The sequence below is a fragment of the Chelonoidis abingdonii genome, chromosome 23, assembly GCF_003597395.2.
Source record: "Chelonoidis abingdonii isolate Lonesome George chromosome 23, CheloAbing_2.0, whole genome shotgun sequence".
Classification (NCBI taxonomy): domain Eukaryota; kingdom Metazoa; phylum Chordata; order Testudines; family Testudinidae; genus Chelonoidis; species Chelonoidis abingdonii.
In genome coordinates this window covers 14,438,601-14,454,340 of record NC_133791.1, presented here as the reverse complement: position 1 = coordinate 14,454,340, position 15,740 = coordinate 14,438,601, and the positions used below count along the sequence as shown (strand labels likewise).

At 44.7% G+C, this 15,740-nt stretch overlaps 1 protein-coding gene and 1 non-coding gene across 2 annotated transcripts; both read left to right on the top strand.

Annotated features, from left to right (window-relative positions):
- The first annotated feature begins 5,976 nt into the window (after positions 1 to 5,976).
- On the top strand, positions 5,977 to 15,265 carry AGMAT (agmatinase (putative)). Its single transcript, XM_032779566.2, has 7 exons — positions 5,977 to 6,614; positions 8,044 to 8,246; positions 9,021 to 9,069; positions 11,389 to 11,584; positions 12,257 to 12,436; positions 12,962 to 13,046; positions 14,938 to 15,265. Exons 1-7 carry the CDS (start codon positions 6,217 to 6,219, stop codon positions 15,009 to 15,011), a joined length of 1,185 nt encoding a protein of 394 aa, XP_032635457.1. The 5' UTR covers positions 5,977 to 6,216; the 3' UTR covers positions 15,012 to 15,265.
- Positions 13,504 to 13,624, top strand: LOC116824370 (U5 spliceosomal RNA). Its single transcript, XR_004373606.1, has one exon. It is a non-coding gene; the product is annotated as a U5 spliceosomal RNA (small nuclear RNA).
- Positions 15,266 to 15,740: the final 475 nt, after the last annotated feature.

Here is a 15,740-nt window from a genome sequence, read left to right as displayed (position 1 = left end):
AGTCCTCAAATGTGTGTAAGTGACTTGAGCCTCGTGTTCTGCAGGCAAGGAAGGCGAAAAAACCGCCAGGCCTCTGCCAATCTTGCCTGAGGTAAAATTCCTTCTGGACTCAATATGGCAATCAGCTAAACCTTGAGCATGTGGCAAGACTCACAGCCAGACACCAGGGAAGATTCTCTGTGTACTCAGTGATCCCACCCTTCAACATCCCATCACAGGCCATGGCATATTTATTGCTAATAATCAAAGATCAATAATGGCAGGTGGCTATCCATCATAACCATCCTCTCCATAAACTTATCAAGCTTAGTCTTGAGCCAATTATTCTTTTGACCTTACTACTCCTTGGCTTAGGCTGTTCCCAGGAACTTCACTCCTCTAATGGTTAGAAACCTTGGTCTGATTTCAAGTCTAAACTGTCCTAATGTCCAGTTATATCCATTTCCTGTGTCCACATGGTACTGGCTTAAATAAGTCCTATCCCTCCTGTATCTTTATCCCTCTGATATAATTTCTAGAGAGCAATCATGAATTCTCCCTCAGCTTCTTTTGGTTAGGCAAAACACCAAGACTCTTGAATCTCTTTTCAAAGGCAGTTTTCCATTCCCTCAGATGCATCTGAGTTAGCCCTTTCTCTGAACCTGTTCCAGTTTTGAATTCATCTCTTAAACACTGGAGACTGAGAACTGCTAACAGATTCCTTCCGCGGTGAGCTCACCGATGCCTTGTATAGACAGTACTAACAACCTCCTTATCTTTTACTGGAATACTCGCCTGATGCATGCCTAGACCGATTGCTTTTTTAACAGCCATATCACATTTGCGGCTCCAGTCATCCTGAGTGGATCAACCTACTCCAAGCTGTCCCTCTCCTCCTGTTACTTCCCAACTGATACGTCCCCAGTTTATAACAAAAATTCTTGTTATTAATCCCTAAATGCTGACCTGTGCACTTTCACCATTAAATTTTCTATCCTTACTACTTACTCCAGTCATCCAGATCTTCACTGTGTGATATCCCGTCCTCCTACTGTATTGCAATACCTCCCAGCTTTGTTCACTCCGAAAACTTTATAGCACTTCCCACTTTTTGTGTTAAGGTCAGATAAAAAAAGATTAAACAAGATGTTCCAAAACCGATCCCTAAGGAACTCCACTAGTAACTTCCTTCCAGCTGACAGTTCACCTTTCGATGACGTTGTATGTAGTGCCCCGTTTAAACCAGTTCCTTATTTACCTTCAATTTTCAATATTGAGCCCCATCTTTCCATTAGCATAATTCCCATGTTGAACCCGTATCAATGCCTTACTGATTGAGGATAGATTAAATCACTGCGTTTCGCTTTGTCTAAAGATCTGTTACCTTCTCAAAGAGGAGATCAGGTTGGTTTGGCACGATCTACCTTTTGTAAAACCATGTTGTATTTTGTCCCAATTACCATTGACCTCAATGTCCTTAACTACTTTCTCCTTCAAATTTTTTTCCAGGACTTTGCATACTACAGATGTCAAATTAACAGGTCTATAGTTACCCGGATGACTTTTTTTTCCTTTCTTAAAAATAGGAACTATATTAGCAATTCTCCAGTCATATGGTACAACCCCTGAGTTTACAGATTCTCAGCTTCACTTTTATGAAAAGGGGTTAATTGGGACATGTTCCACTGCATTCATTCATTTGCACTTTAACTAGAGAACTGAGGCTGCCATCTGCATTTATTTGCATGAAAAGGTATTGTCAGAAGTTTTACCCTGGAACCAGATTGCTTTACACATGTGAATGCCCCTCCTGTCTCTAAGAAGCTCCAGTCTGTAGAACAGTAGGGAGTGGCGTTAGAAGGGGCTGGTCTACACTTGGGGGGGATCGATCTAAGATACGCAACTTCAGGTATGTGAATAACATAGCTGAAGTCGAAGTATCTTAGATCGAGTTACCTACCATCCTCACGGAATGGGATCAACGTCCACAGCTCCCCCTATCGACTCTGCTACCGCCATTCGCGTTGGTGGAGTTCCGGAGTCGACAGGAGCGCGTTCAGGGATCAATATATCGCGTCTAGATGAGACGCGATATATCGATCCCTGAGAAATCGATTGCTACCCGTGAAGACGTACCCACATATAGCGTTTGCCAACCAGATCAGACCACTGATCCAGCCAAGCCAGTATCCTGCTTTTCACTGTGACCTCATGCTTCAAAGGAAAGTGAAGAAAAACCCATAGTGCACATAGCTAGTTGTGTAGGGGACTCCTTTGAACTCTGCATGCAATCAACTGGCATCCTGAAGTAAGAAGTTTTCAAAATGCATTTGTTACTTACAATGCACCTAAGTATGCTGGGTGATTATTAGGGCAGGGACCACCAGTGAGACACAGTGTGCTAAGTGAAGACAAAACCAAAAGGGACAGAGGACCAGGGTTCCAGTTACAAAGCAGAGGTCATTCAGATGTTAAATACACATTTCTAGAAGAGACAAAGAAAAAGATATGTCCGGTGCTTTGATATAGATGGAGAAAAGAGGTGTGGTGATACACCACCAATTAAGGCTGGAAAGGCAGATACTTCCACTAACTACCATCTGAGCACATCCTTGTCTAACCAATCTCCCCACATCACAATATTCTTAATATTTTCACCCATCTTGACTCAAGGCATTTCAACTGCTGTAGTCAATACATCTCACAGCTTCCTTGCATCATCTGAGTCAAGCCTCCTTGGCATGAAATGCACGTGAGCCTTGGATATTCAAGCTGGTTTGATCTTGTTCAGCCCAGCTACCAGAACTAGAGCTAGTAGGAGGACAGCAATTCTGCTTCACTGTACTTTTTGAGGTTTTTGTGAAAATTGAATTACATTGATGTCTGTTTTCAGGTTGAAACTCAAGCTTTTTGATTGGGGAAGTTAAGGGTGAGACGGTCCAGGTGCAATCTCTGCTTGATTTAGAGCAGAGATTTTCATCCTAGATGAGTCTGAATCAGGCAGAGCAGGGACTTGAACCTGGGTTTCCAACATCCCAGGCCAGCAGTCTTGCCACCAGGGAACAGAGCATGTGTGTGTTCTTGCATGCACACACAATATTCTTGCCAAAACTTTCCTAAAAACTGATATGTCCACATGAAATGTGTCAGCTTTGCTGAAATTTCAGTTTGTTGAAAATGTTTCAACCATCTCTAGCCAAGATTAATGTTTTTTGAAAGGTTTCAGGTTCCTGCATACTAAAAATGGGAATGCTGGGTGTGTGCGTGTGTGTGTGTGAAGCAAAGAAATGCTGAGTGTCCATCATCAGAATGTATTTAACCCCCTGGTGAACACCCTCACTGGAAGCTTTTGGTCACAGCTGGATTTTGGCAGAGAGTTTGCCAGTTTCCTGATATACACTGACAGTGTTCACAGCTGCACTGTTACAAGGAGTTGCCATTTGTTGGACTTCCTGCTATGAGAGTTCATCTCACTCGGGTATTAATGGAAAATATGATAAAACTCTAGCATTGTATTACTCCCAACCTAAAGTCTTTTCTGTTGACTAAGGCCCAGGCTTCCCTGGGGACTTACTCAGAGTCCAGTCATCAATGGCTGATTACCAGTATAGCTGCCCCATGCATATCCCTTGGAAAAGGAAAGCTGCAATTTGTATTGATTCTGCTTACTTTGCTTTAAGTGCTACAGCTGCATATTGGGACTCTCTGTATATGCTTGGGGTTTGCACTAGTTCAGCTGGGCATCAGTAGCTGGAACCGGGGCAAATCCGTATAACTCCCCTGGAGAATTGTCATTGGAGACCTAATAGACAAGGCTCACGCTGAAACATGTGGTTGTCAAGAAAATGGAAAGACAGAGAGTGAGATGTGAAGAAAAAAATCTCTTTTCCCTCAACCATTGCTATGACATCTGACCCATTTAAACAGCTGCTGCATTTCCCATCAAAGTGTATTGCAGTGCGGCAGTGAAGGCAACTCATAATTCTAGTGGTAAATTTTAAGAACATAAAATATCCGTACTGGGTCAGACCAAAGGTCCATCCAGCCCAGTATCGTGTCTACTGACAGTGGCCAATGCCAGGTGCCCAGGGGGAGGAAAACCTAACAGCCAATGGATCAAGGAATCTCTCTCCTGCCGTCCATCCCACCGCTCTGCCAACAGAGGCAAGGGACACCATCTTACCCATTCCTGGCTAATGCCATTAATGGACTTAGTCTCCATTGATTTATCCCATTCTCTTTTAACGCTGTTATAGTCCTAGCCTTCACAACCTCTCAGGTAAGAGTTCCACAAGTTGACTGTGCGCTGTTGGAAGAAGAACTTCCTTTGTTATTTGTTTTAAACCTGCGCCATTAATTTATTTGGGACCCCTAGTTCTTATATTTGGAACACAAGTAAATAACTTTTCCTTATTCCACTTTCTCCACATCAATCATGATTTATATACCTCTATCTATCCCCCTTTAGTTCTCTCTTTTCCAAGCTGAAAGTCCTAGCCCTTAAATCTTCCTCATATGGGACCTGTTCCAACCCCTAATCATTTAGTTGCCCTCCTCTGAACCTTTTCTAAAGCCAGATATATGTTTGTTTTTCTATTGCTGCTGCCAGCACTGCTGTGGACATCTTCAGAGAACTGTCCACGATGACTCCAAGATCTTTTCCTGATTAAGTTGTAGCTAAATTAGCCCCCATCATAATTTACGTAATTGAGTTATTTTTTCCAAATTGTGCATTATTTAACATTTATCCACATTAAATTTCATTTGCCATTTTGTTGCCCCAGTCACTTAGTTTGTGAGATCTTTTTGAAGTTCTTCAATCTGCTTTCTTTAACTTCTTAAGCAGTTTAGTATCATCTGCCAAACTTGCACACTCACTTTTATCCCTTCTCCGATTATGAATAAATTTGAATACGGATTGTCCCTAGGCTGACCCTTGGGAAACAACACAGTTACCGCCTTCTTCTAAAAATTACCATTTAGTCACTGGCATCCCTTTGACCCCTTCAAGGAATCTAATAGATTAGTAAGACACGATTTCCCTTACAGAAACCGTGTGACCTTTGGCCCAACAGTTTATGTTTTTCTATGTGCTATGCATTTATTTCGTTACTATTGTTTCACTAATTTGCCCGTTATAACTTAACTTACCGGTCTGTTAAAGCCGGGATCATTCTTGAGCCCTTTTTAAATATTGGCATTACATTAGCTATTCTTCAGTCATTGGGTACAGAAGCTGATTTAAGGACAGGTTAAAAATCATAGCTTAGTAGTCCTCAAATCACCGTTTGACCTTTTTCAGAACTCTTTGGTGAATGCCACTGGTCCTGGTGACTTGTTAATGTTAAGTTATCACTTATTCAAACCTCCTTAAGTGGACACCTCAATCTGTGACAATTCCTCAGATTTGTCACCTACAAAGGATGACTCAGGTTTGGGAATCTCCCTAACATCCTCAGCCGTGAAGACTGAAGCAAAGAATTCATTTAGTTTCTCCACAATGACTTTATCGTCTTTAAGTGCTCCTTTTGTATCTCGATCGTCCAGGGGCCCCACTGGTTGTTTAGCAGGCTTCCTGCTTCTGATGTACTTTAAAAACATTTTGTTACTGCCTTTTGAGTTTTTCGCTAGCCATTCTTCAAACTCCTCTTTGGCTTTTCTTATTACATTTTTACACTTAATTTGGCAGTGTTTATGCTCCTTTCTATTCACCTCCCTTGCAAAGGATCCCTTTGACTAACAGGCAAAAGTTGCCCAGGCAGTTCTGCAGTGAGGCCTGTGGCTGCCTTTTCCTTTAATCAGGAAGTGCGGGGACTACCGGCTGCTTGATTTAAACCAACATGTTGCAAGCTGGAACCTGGCCACGTCTGATCACTGCGATAATGCTCCATGTGGCACAAATTCAAGTTGCTCCAGCCACTTGGCTGAGTAGACTCTGGGATCCCTGACGCTGCATCTGACAAACCCAGAGTAAGAAAAGACTCCCTTTCCCAGAATGCAAGGAGGGGAAGGGGGGCGGGCAGAGGAAATTGATTAGGGGCAAAGCATAGGGCTGAATTTAAAGCTGTTGCTTCTCTGGGAGCTGTACTTTGACCCTGCCAGGGGAGAAGGAGTGAGGTGGGTGGAATAAGTGCTGTGTGTCTCTGCTACCCCAGTCTCTCTCTGCTTTGAACCTGCAGGGCCAGCTGTGGCCGTGGGTGCTGTGCTGGGGGAGCAGGGGTAAGCAAGGGGTGCGGGATGGAGCCCCTCTTCGTGCGTGGCAGCCAGCTGCTCTGGAGAATGCTTAGCCCTCTGAGGTTCTCGGCAACTTTCCTGACAGCCAAGCTCCAGCCACCTTTGCTGAGCAGCCCCAGAGCTAGCCTGTGTTTGTGGGTCACAGCTCACCCTCCTGCAGCTGGCTCCTTGCCTGGCTTCCACCGTGGGGGCTCGGAGAGCCTGCTCGCTGGGCACGGTGCCCCTCGCCGCTTTCTCACTGGCTCTAGCCTCAATCTGCCTCCCAGTGCTGAGCTCATAGCCAGGCCCGTGGGGGTCTGCTCCATGATGAAGCTGCCCATTCAGACTTCACCAGAGGGACTAGATGCTGCATTTGTTGGGGTGCCCCTTGACACGGGAACCTCCAACCGTCCTGGCGCAAGGTAAGGGACAGGTGTTAGGCTAAGATCTGAGGAAGGGGAAGCCACAACCCATGGGATGGGGGCATTTGCTGTGAGTATTCAAGAAAAATCCCAGGGGAGTCTGTGCTGGTGAAAGATGCGGGACTGACTGCCCAGTAGTGTGGGTCCTTCTTTTTATTCCAGGGAACAGATACGGCAGCATGCCAGGTTTCCCTGTTCTGTCCTGTGAGTCTGCCTCTGCCCCGTCCTTCAGGGACCAAGCAAAAGCAGGAGAGGAAGGTTTGCTCTTGGTACCATTCAGTCCTGTGAAGGTGCCAGTTGTCAGAGTGGTTTTGTAATGTGACAGTCAGGGTACAGACACCCCAGGGGGAGAACAGGTGTCTGAATCTCAAAGAATTTGCAATTGAATCAACTGATGGAATATAATATTATTGTGCTATAAACTCCCATTGAGTAAAGTCTTTTATGAAAACTGGTGACATGCTAGCCATGAACATCCGTGTGATGTATGTATGTATGGGAGGTGCATAGAGTTATGTGTGGGTGCTGAAAATATGTTCCTATAATATGTTGTGGGCAGAGCTGATAAACCAACTTGCCTTAGACAAAGGAATGTGGATTTACCTGTCTAGATCAGGGGTGGGCAAACTTTTTGGACCATGGGCCACATCTGGGAGGGGAAATTGTATGCAGGGCTATGAATGTAGGGCTGAGGCAGAGGATTGGGGTGTGGGAGGAGGTGCAGTATGTGAGAGGGGGCTCAGGGCAAGGGGTTGGGGTGCAGGAGTGGTGCAGAGTGCGGCAAGGGACTCAGGGCAAGGGGTTGGGGTGGCTCTGTGGAGGCTGCAAACCTAAGAGTGTCTGTGAGTGTCCATTGAGCGTGATGGATGCTGAAGGGAGATGCCCATTTCAGGCTTTCCAGTCATGACCATGGCCTAAGCACTTCAGCAGATGGATCATGTGTGGCTCCAGTCAGAGACCTGATTGTAAATCTAGTGTGACTGGCAAAGAGTTTCAAAAGCACCTGATAATTTAGGGTGCCCAAAGTGAGACACTTTAAAGGGAGCGGAGGTTGAAAAGGTGGGTGTTCAGCATTTCTGAAAAGCAAGCCCCTGAAAATCTCAAGTTGGCCAGTCAGAATCAGAGTCGCATGTGAAAGTCTTTGCACACACTCTAGATTTGCAGTAAGCTCTCTGCCCAGATCTACAGGTGACCTATCTGTTGAAGCCATTAGACCATACTCATTATGCATCTGACATAGACAATCACAACCATAATATAATAGTCCTACCTGAAACATTTGCCCCAATGGTCGTTCCAACCTTCAACTCCTAAGTGTCTAGGGGGAGTATGTGCCCAACCAGCCACGTGTTCAGAATCCCCTGGTCCTATGGAAGTTTCCTCCTCAAACCATCCCAGATAACAAAGTGTGGGATTCTTTCCCTTCCAGGTTTGGCCCTCGCCAGATTCGAGCCGAGTCGTGCATGGTGAGGACGTATAACCCCAGCACTGGGGCAGCACCTTTCCATTCCCTCATGGTTGCTGACATTGGTGATGTGAACGTGAACCTCTACAACCTGCAGGACAGCTGCAGGCAAATCCGAGAAGCCTATCAGAAGATTGTGGCAGCCGGCTGCATTCCCCTCACGCTGGGTAAGGAACCCAGGGCTGGGCCCACTCTCACGCTTTGCTGTTTAAACACCAGTTATTATATGGGCACCCGGAAGAATAGCAGGATCCATTAAAGCTGCCTCCCTCCTTCTGTCCTATGCACTGCAATGGATACAGAGTAATTTATTAACAGGGTCTTGAGAGTGCAAGAGAGCTACTCTCTCCTCCTTCCCACTGAGATAATTCAGTCTCCTTCAGCTGCTCCCAGACCTTTGCTGCTGCTGGTTCAGCTCTGTCTGTCAGTGTCTGTGTCCTGACTTGATTCCAGTTTGGGTAATAACATTCAACCTTCCCAAATGCCCATTGAAATTTCAATGACATACATAGGTGGTCTTCTGCTCCTCAACTGTTGTGTAGCATTGCTGTCGATTAAGTCCCAGCTGCGACACAACCCAGGGGCAGCTGCAAGTAGGAGATGAAGTGACTGCTGGATATCCATATGTATACCAGGTATCTGCATTCAGAAGCTGGCCTTGAGTACCAGCTGCAGCAAGAGAATGACGGCTGGCTGGATTTTTGAGAGCTTTTATTAAGAGAAGCTGCCCCTTTTAATATTATCAGTCACCAATTTAAAGCTTCAGGGAAGGTAATTAGATGAATAAAGGCTGTTAATTCTAAAGGATGATCTCTCTGTTTGTGAAGTGCCGATGTGTTCCCCTATGAGAGAAGACGTGGTATATGAATGTAGCTTGCTACTGATCAGTGCTGGCCTGTTCTTATTACATAGCATGTTCTCTGTTCCCTGTCCCGTTGCAGGTGGCGATCACACAATAACATACCCGATCCTGAAGGCAGTAGCAGAGAAGTAAGTTTAAAATCTGAAAATGGAGCATGTTTAAAAAGCTGATACCTTGTGGTGATAGATGTGACGTCCCCCTTGAGTTGTTGAGTCTGTGCTCTACTGGGCAGTTCATAGAAATGTCAGGCTGGAAGGGATCTTAAGAGGGTGTGACATTGCACTCTATATGATTTTATGAAAGTATGCTGATGTGTGAATATAATGTAACTAAAACATGCTTCATGCAAAAGGTCTCGTAAAATATCATTACAAAGCTTATAGTCTACTGAGTGTTGTAATCCTATTTGTGTAAATGTATCACTCTTGTATCTGAAACTAGAAATATGAAATATAACTCTGAGGACCTATTGTAATTATGCAAAGTGTGGGCCATTAGTGGTGGTTTGGAATCTTAATTACTCCCATTGACCAGGACAATTGACTGTAGACGGCTCTGTTTTACTTATCAGAGGGGTAGCCGTGTTAGTCTGGATCTGTAAAAGCAGCAGAGAATCCTGTGGCACCTTATAGACTAACAGACGTTTTGGAGCGTGAGCTTTCGTGGGTGAATACCCACTGCGTCTGACGAAGTGGGTATTCACCCACGAAAGCTCACGCTCCAAAACGTCTGTTAGTCTATAAGGTGCCACAGGATTCTCTGTTTTACTTGTAAGTCTTCCTGTATACTGTGTGTGCTGGCAAGTGGGTAATGACGTAACCCTGTCGTAAAGGAAATTTGGTTGGGTTGGCATGATTTTTTCTTCATAAATCAATTTTGGCTATTCTTTATAACCTTATTATTCTGTAGGTGCTTACAAATTTATTACTTAATAATATATTCCAGATTCTTTTACATATCGAAGTTAGACTGACTGGTCTATAATTCCCTGGGTCCTCTTTGTTCCCCTTTTAAAGATCATTACTATGTTTGCCTTTCTTCAGTCCTCTGGGACCTTACCTGCCCTTCCTGGGTTCTCAAACATAATCATGAACAGTTCTGAGATTGCTCCAGCTAGTTCCTTAAGTCCCCTAAAATGAATTTCATCAGGCCCTGGTGACTTGAATACATTTAATTTAAAGAAATATTCTTTAACTTGTTCTTTCTCTATTTTGGCTTGAATTCCTTCCCCCTGGTTCTTAACAAGAATTGTGTTAAGTATTGGGTCACAATTTACCTTTTTAGTGAAGACTGTAGCAATAGAGGCATTACACAGCTTCTTAATGTGGTCAGTTATTAGCTCTCCTTCTCTGCTAAATGGAGGACCTACACCAGGGGTCGGCAACCTTTCAGCAGTGCTGTGCCAAGTCTTCATTTATTCACTCTAATTTAAGGTTTCGCGTGCCGGTAATACATTTTAATGTTTTTTAGAAGGTCTCTCTCTACACGTCTATGATATATAACTAAACTATTGTTGTATATAACGTAAATAAAGTTTTTTCAAAATGTTTAAGAAGCTTCATTTAAAATTAAAATAAAATGCAGAGCCCCCCAGACCGGTTGCCAGGACCCAGGCAGTGTGAGTACCACTGAAAATCAGCTCATGTGCTGCCTTCGGCATACCCGTGCCATAGGTTGCCTACCCCTGACCTACACTTTCCTTTGTCTTTCTAATCCTACCCATGTATTCCTTCTTATTGCCTTTTATGTCACTTGGTAGATGTAACTCATTTTGTGCCTGTCTTTCTGATTTTGTCCCTACATGCTTGTGCTATTCTTCTATACTCATCATCAGCAATTTCTCCGGTTTTCATGTTTTTGTAGGCTTCCTTTTTTAATTTTCAGGTCATTAAAGAGCTCCTGATGGAGCCATCTTAGCTTCCCACTGTTCTTCATATCTTTCAAATGGCTCCGCAGACATTTGGGATTCCAGAGTTCATGTAATCAGACAGGGTTGGAGAGTCATGTGAGGAATAAAGCCAGGCTGCAGCAGTATCTGTCAATCAATAGCTAGATGATAGCAATCTTCCCATTTGCTCCTCTCACTTATCCAGAGCCTTTTTGTGCTGATCCCAGCCAGCATCTTGTGTCCCCACTCTGTCTCTGGTGATCTTTGCCTTAGAGTTAATTGGTGAGAGAGCATGTGTTTGTTGCCTTACTGAACCTGCTGAATAGTAAGATGCCTGCTGAGAGGTCTGAAGCCATAAGAATGTAGGGTGGGAAGGAGACCTTGACAAATCAATTGTATGATCTGTTTGGAGTTTAGATCTCTATCATTGTGAAGAATTCAAGATTTTATGCAGACGGATTGAACAAGGTCAGAATAGTGTAAGCACCTGTGTTAACCAAAGCATGTGAGCACGGGGCTGGAGTTAAGGCAGTGTTTGTGCCTGCCCTGTCCCAATTAGGCATGGTCCTGTGGGACTGGTGCACGTGGATGCTCATACCGACACAGGAGACACAGCGCTGGGGGAGAAGATCTACCATGGGACGCCATTCCGACGCTGTGTGGACGAGGGGCTCCTGGATTGCAAACGCGTGGTTCAGATTGGAATCAGGGGCTCCTCCTATACCCCGGATCCCTACAAATACTGCCGGGACCAGGTAGTGTATACCACGACCAAAACCTCTACCCTCCGCTGGGCCCTGCCTGTGCAGTCAGGGCCACATGGCCATTGATTTCAGTGCTGGGAATAATAATATGTCCCTCTGGTTCCTGAGACGGCAGTTTTGAGGCTTGCTGGGTGTGTGTGACATATTTTGAGATCCTCAGACAAAAGGTGCAAGATGATATTTTTCATTAACTGACTCGCTGCATGGAACGCTTCTCCCACTCCAATCCCTGCAACTAAGACACTTAGAGCAAGAAAAAAGCCACCCACTGCCATTCTCCTCATTTATTGTCCCCTCCTCCTCCTTTTGCACCAGATGGCAAGGGAAAGGCTCCTCTGCCCCCTCACTGCTCTCTTGTCGGTGCTGTTTCCAGCAGCACGTGACCTTGAACAGTTTCACCTGTTGAAAAAGCACTACTTGCCAGGGCAGGTGGAGATCATAGTCTGTCCTACGTGGGGGGCATAATGGAAAAGGGAGCAAATGCAAGACCACAGAATGGCTGGAAGCACCAGTTACGATCTGCAGAAGACACTTGCTTTGGCCACTTAGAGCTGTTTGCATAAACATTACACTGGACCACTGCTCTCTGCACCCGGTTCCTTTCCCCAGCAGCATGTTTCAGGCAGTGGAAGCCCAACCTTTTTTTTTTTCTGCCTCCAACAGGGTTTCCGTGTTGTCCTGGCTGAAGACTGCTGGTTGAAGTCTTTGGTACCACTGATGGCGGAGGTGAGAAAGCAGATGGGAGCCGAGCCCATTTACATCAGCTTTGATATTGATGGATTAGACCCTGCATACGCCCCTGGCACAGGGACACCTGAAATTGCTGGTCTCACACCTGCTCAGGTAAGGAGATGCTCAGAATCTATTTCTGAATGTGCAGAGTGGACACAGGGAAAACCTGGCTCCTTTTAAAGGAAGTCTCAGGGCTTGCACTGTCCGCGCCCTAGAAATCTAAGGGTCAAGGATCTACATGGGATTTAGAAGTCTTTAAACAAGAAAATTGGCATATCGGGAACTGAAATCATTGAGAGCTCCTATTGTGTCCTGCCTATAATATACAGAGAGACTGGAATTTACCCTTCTATTCTAGGAAAAGCCACCGCTAAGGGAGATTGAGCTGATGCACAGTTTGATGGTGTCTCAGTATTTATACATCTAGTCCTCTGCTTTCCGCTCACTCTGGTTCAGCAAAGAGCACCAGGTTACAGCAGTGATCTTGGATGGGAATTGTACGGACTGTATTTTCACAGATTTCACGTCAGCTGTGTTTAAAAACAAAACCACCCCCTCGGCTATTTAAATATATAGAATGTTTTCAAAGTTAACAATTTGGGTACCTGGTAACTAGCCCTTTATTACCTTCCCTAGGCTTTGGAGATCATTCGTGGGTGCAAAGGACTGAATATAGTGGGATGCGATCTTGTTGAAGTTGCACCAATCTATGATGCTTCTGGTGAGTCAAAGGAAATATTTGGGACAATACTGCAAAGTTAGAGAAATGCTACATCCAATGTTTGTCAGTAGTAGATTGGGTCCTGTTTAGCTGTGGGCACTGGACGCTGTCTATAGAGTTCAAAGCAAATCGACAGATATTTGGTCCTCGACAGTTTGAGCATCCCTAAAGAACATAGTGATAGCTGTCGGGAATATTTATAGTTGGCTATTTCTATTCTGTGTGTTATAGACAATTCAAACAGCATGTTGCAGGAGAATATTTAAGAAAATGCACAGTAGTCCTTAGAAATCTAGCAACAGCTATTTCAGGGTATGCTAGAGTGTGTGACCACCGGGATGTCGGGGACAGTAGTGCTGTGTAAACAAGAGAGGCCACAGCTCTTCTATAATCAAGAAGTGGATTCCTCAGCATTAGTCAAAACTCAGCTCAGTCCTCTACACAGCTGGAAGGTAAGAAGCACTTGTTTTTCTTCATTTCGTATAAATCTTTCGCCTTTTACTAAAGATTTCCGTGGAGATGAACTGGTGTGTTTGTGTATATCTGTACTTCTGTTCTGCAGTTCTATAGCAACTTCAGTGGAAGCACCTCAAGCACTAATGGTCTGATCCACTTGGTCCCCTTGTAGCTCCCTTTTCAGATTGGAGAAACTGAGGTACAGGGAGGTGACAGGACCTGTCACAGCTCACTCACCAAACTGCCTGGTGGAGGCCGTAAATAAAAGTCAGATTTCTGGAGTCAAAGTCCTGTGCTTTAACCACTAAGCAATGCTTCCTCTGAATTTACGTGGCTGCCACAGCAGTACGAGGAGATATTAGTCCTGCCCTTGGTGACAGAGGCGACTCCATGTTTCAATAGCAGTAAAGAAAAAAACAATTCTTAAAACAAATTTAATTTAGAAAAAACACTGTTTGAACCAATTATGTTCTGAAACGGTGGTAGGCAAAGTGCATCCTATAAGATGATGCCTGTATTTGGCTCATGTACTGCCAGAGGCACAGCTGTCACTTTTTTTAGCAGAACGCTCTGCTGCAAATGGAACTGACTTTGTCATATGTATATACCCACAGCCAGGCTCATGCAGGGGGAGAAGTGCCTGCTTTACAAAAAAAAACAAGCAAAGCAAACGCTGTATCTGGTTCCTGGAGATCTGTAGAGACTATAACAACACTGGAACGTCCTGTCCTGGGGCCACTCTGCCTTTAGATTGATTTCAGTGTGAGCTATACACATAAAGGGACAGACTTGGAGTCTTAGGTTGCATTTATGCTGGCAAAAGTCAGCTGTGCATTTCACCACTGGTGTCGCTCCAACAGGGTAGCAGTGGTGAGTGATAGTATGGACAGGACTGTGTTCTCTTCCCTCGTACAATGGTAGAGACGACAGCTTTCCGCCAGGCGCTCCCTAAGGAAGTAGCACCAGCTGTGAATTAGGGGGCGTGCTCTGTGTTTTGGCACGTTAGATACAGCCTTAGTGTACTGAGCAAATGAAACTTGTGTGACTAAGCCTTAAGTTACTTGTGTATTGGTTCAGCTGTTGACTATTAAATACTCAATTTATTTCATGGGGTTGGAGCAGAGATTCTATTTGAAGACAAGAAGTCAGCTGGGTAGAACTAAAGCATTCAGCGTAACTACATTTGTAGTTTACCAGCACAGACAGCTTTTCACTGGTGTATGGCTTTAAGCATCCGGTCTCAGTGCGGCAAGTGAATTTGTGCAGGAGCACGTCGTGGACTTGAATAAGCCTCTGCCAACATGGAGTCAATTATAGGATTGGGGCCTTGGTGTCGGAGGAAGAGTTGGAAAAGAACTCCTTGTTGTAAGGACTTTCTGACTGACCTTTTAATTGGAAGCCATTGGATAGTCATGGTTTTTTTCTTTGTTTGTAGGTAACACAGCCCTCATGGGAGCAAATCTGCTGTTTGAAATGCTGTGCGCACTCCCGCGAGTCAAAACGATTTAAAGCCATGTAGGGTGGGCTCCAGCTTATGCAAATCAAGTCACGACCACTATCTCTTCACCTACACGATGAGTTTAATATTCCCAGCCTTTCCGCGCAAATACTTTGAAGCAATACGAATGGAGAAAGAAGCCTGACAGGAACAACTCAGATTTTACTTTTAATTTCTGTCATCCCTCACTCTCTGCAGGTAGAGAAGGGGCGAGGGAGAGCTAAGCTTTGTGGTAGAGAATAAAAACCATTCCTCACCAGACAAAGTCATTTCAAGCTCCTCGTATGCTCTAAGCAGCAGGTAGAAGAGATGCTGGAATTTGGGGGGCAGGCTTATTGTTCACGGTGCTGTAGTAATGTGGCTTAGCAGCATGTGGATCCAGCGACTGCAGCTTGAATTCTTTCAATATAAAAACTAGCGGCTATGATCTAAAATGGAGGTTTCTTTTGGAAGTGCCTAGTAAGGATTTTTCCCCACTAAAATTAAAGCTAGGAGGGGAGCAATATACAGACATAATGTAACATCCTGGCTCCCTTCCATGGGCATGGTATAGAATAGAAGTTCTTCTGGTCTCTTCATGCAATGGATCCAAAGTGGCACTAGCTGCAAGCCCTACATTACGAGATGACTTATGCCAAGGCACTGTGGTCTCTGTCTCAGTGATGGGACGTTTCTAAACCCCATTCATACATGATTTTCCCAGGGCCCATAGCTGTCAGGCTTCAGGAGGCCAATAGGAA

What these genes read in the sequence shown, in the direction of transcription:
- AGMAT (XM_032779566.2), top strand. Translation starts at nt 6,217, where the DNA reads ATGGAGCCCCTCTTCGTGCGTGGCAGCCAGCTGCTCTGGAGAATGCTT. An exon ending in CTGCATTCCCCTCACGCTGG is followed by an intron (nt 8,247 to 9,020) that starts GTAAGGAACCCA and finishes GTCCCGTTGCAG; the next exon opens with GTGGCGATCACACAATAACA. An exon ending in CTGAAGGCAGTAGCAGAGAA is followed by an intron (nt 9,070 to 11,388) that starts GTAAGTTTAAAA and finishes TGTCCCAATTAG; the next exon opens with GCATGGTCCTGTGGGACTGG.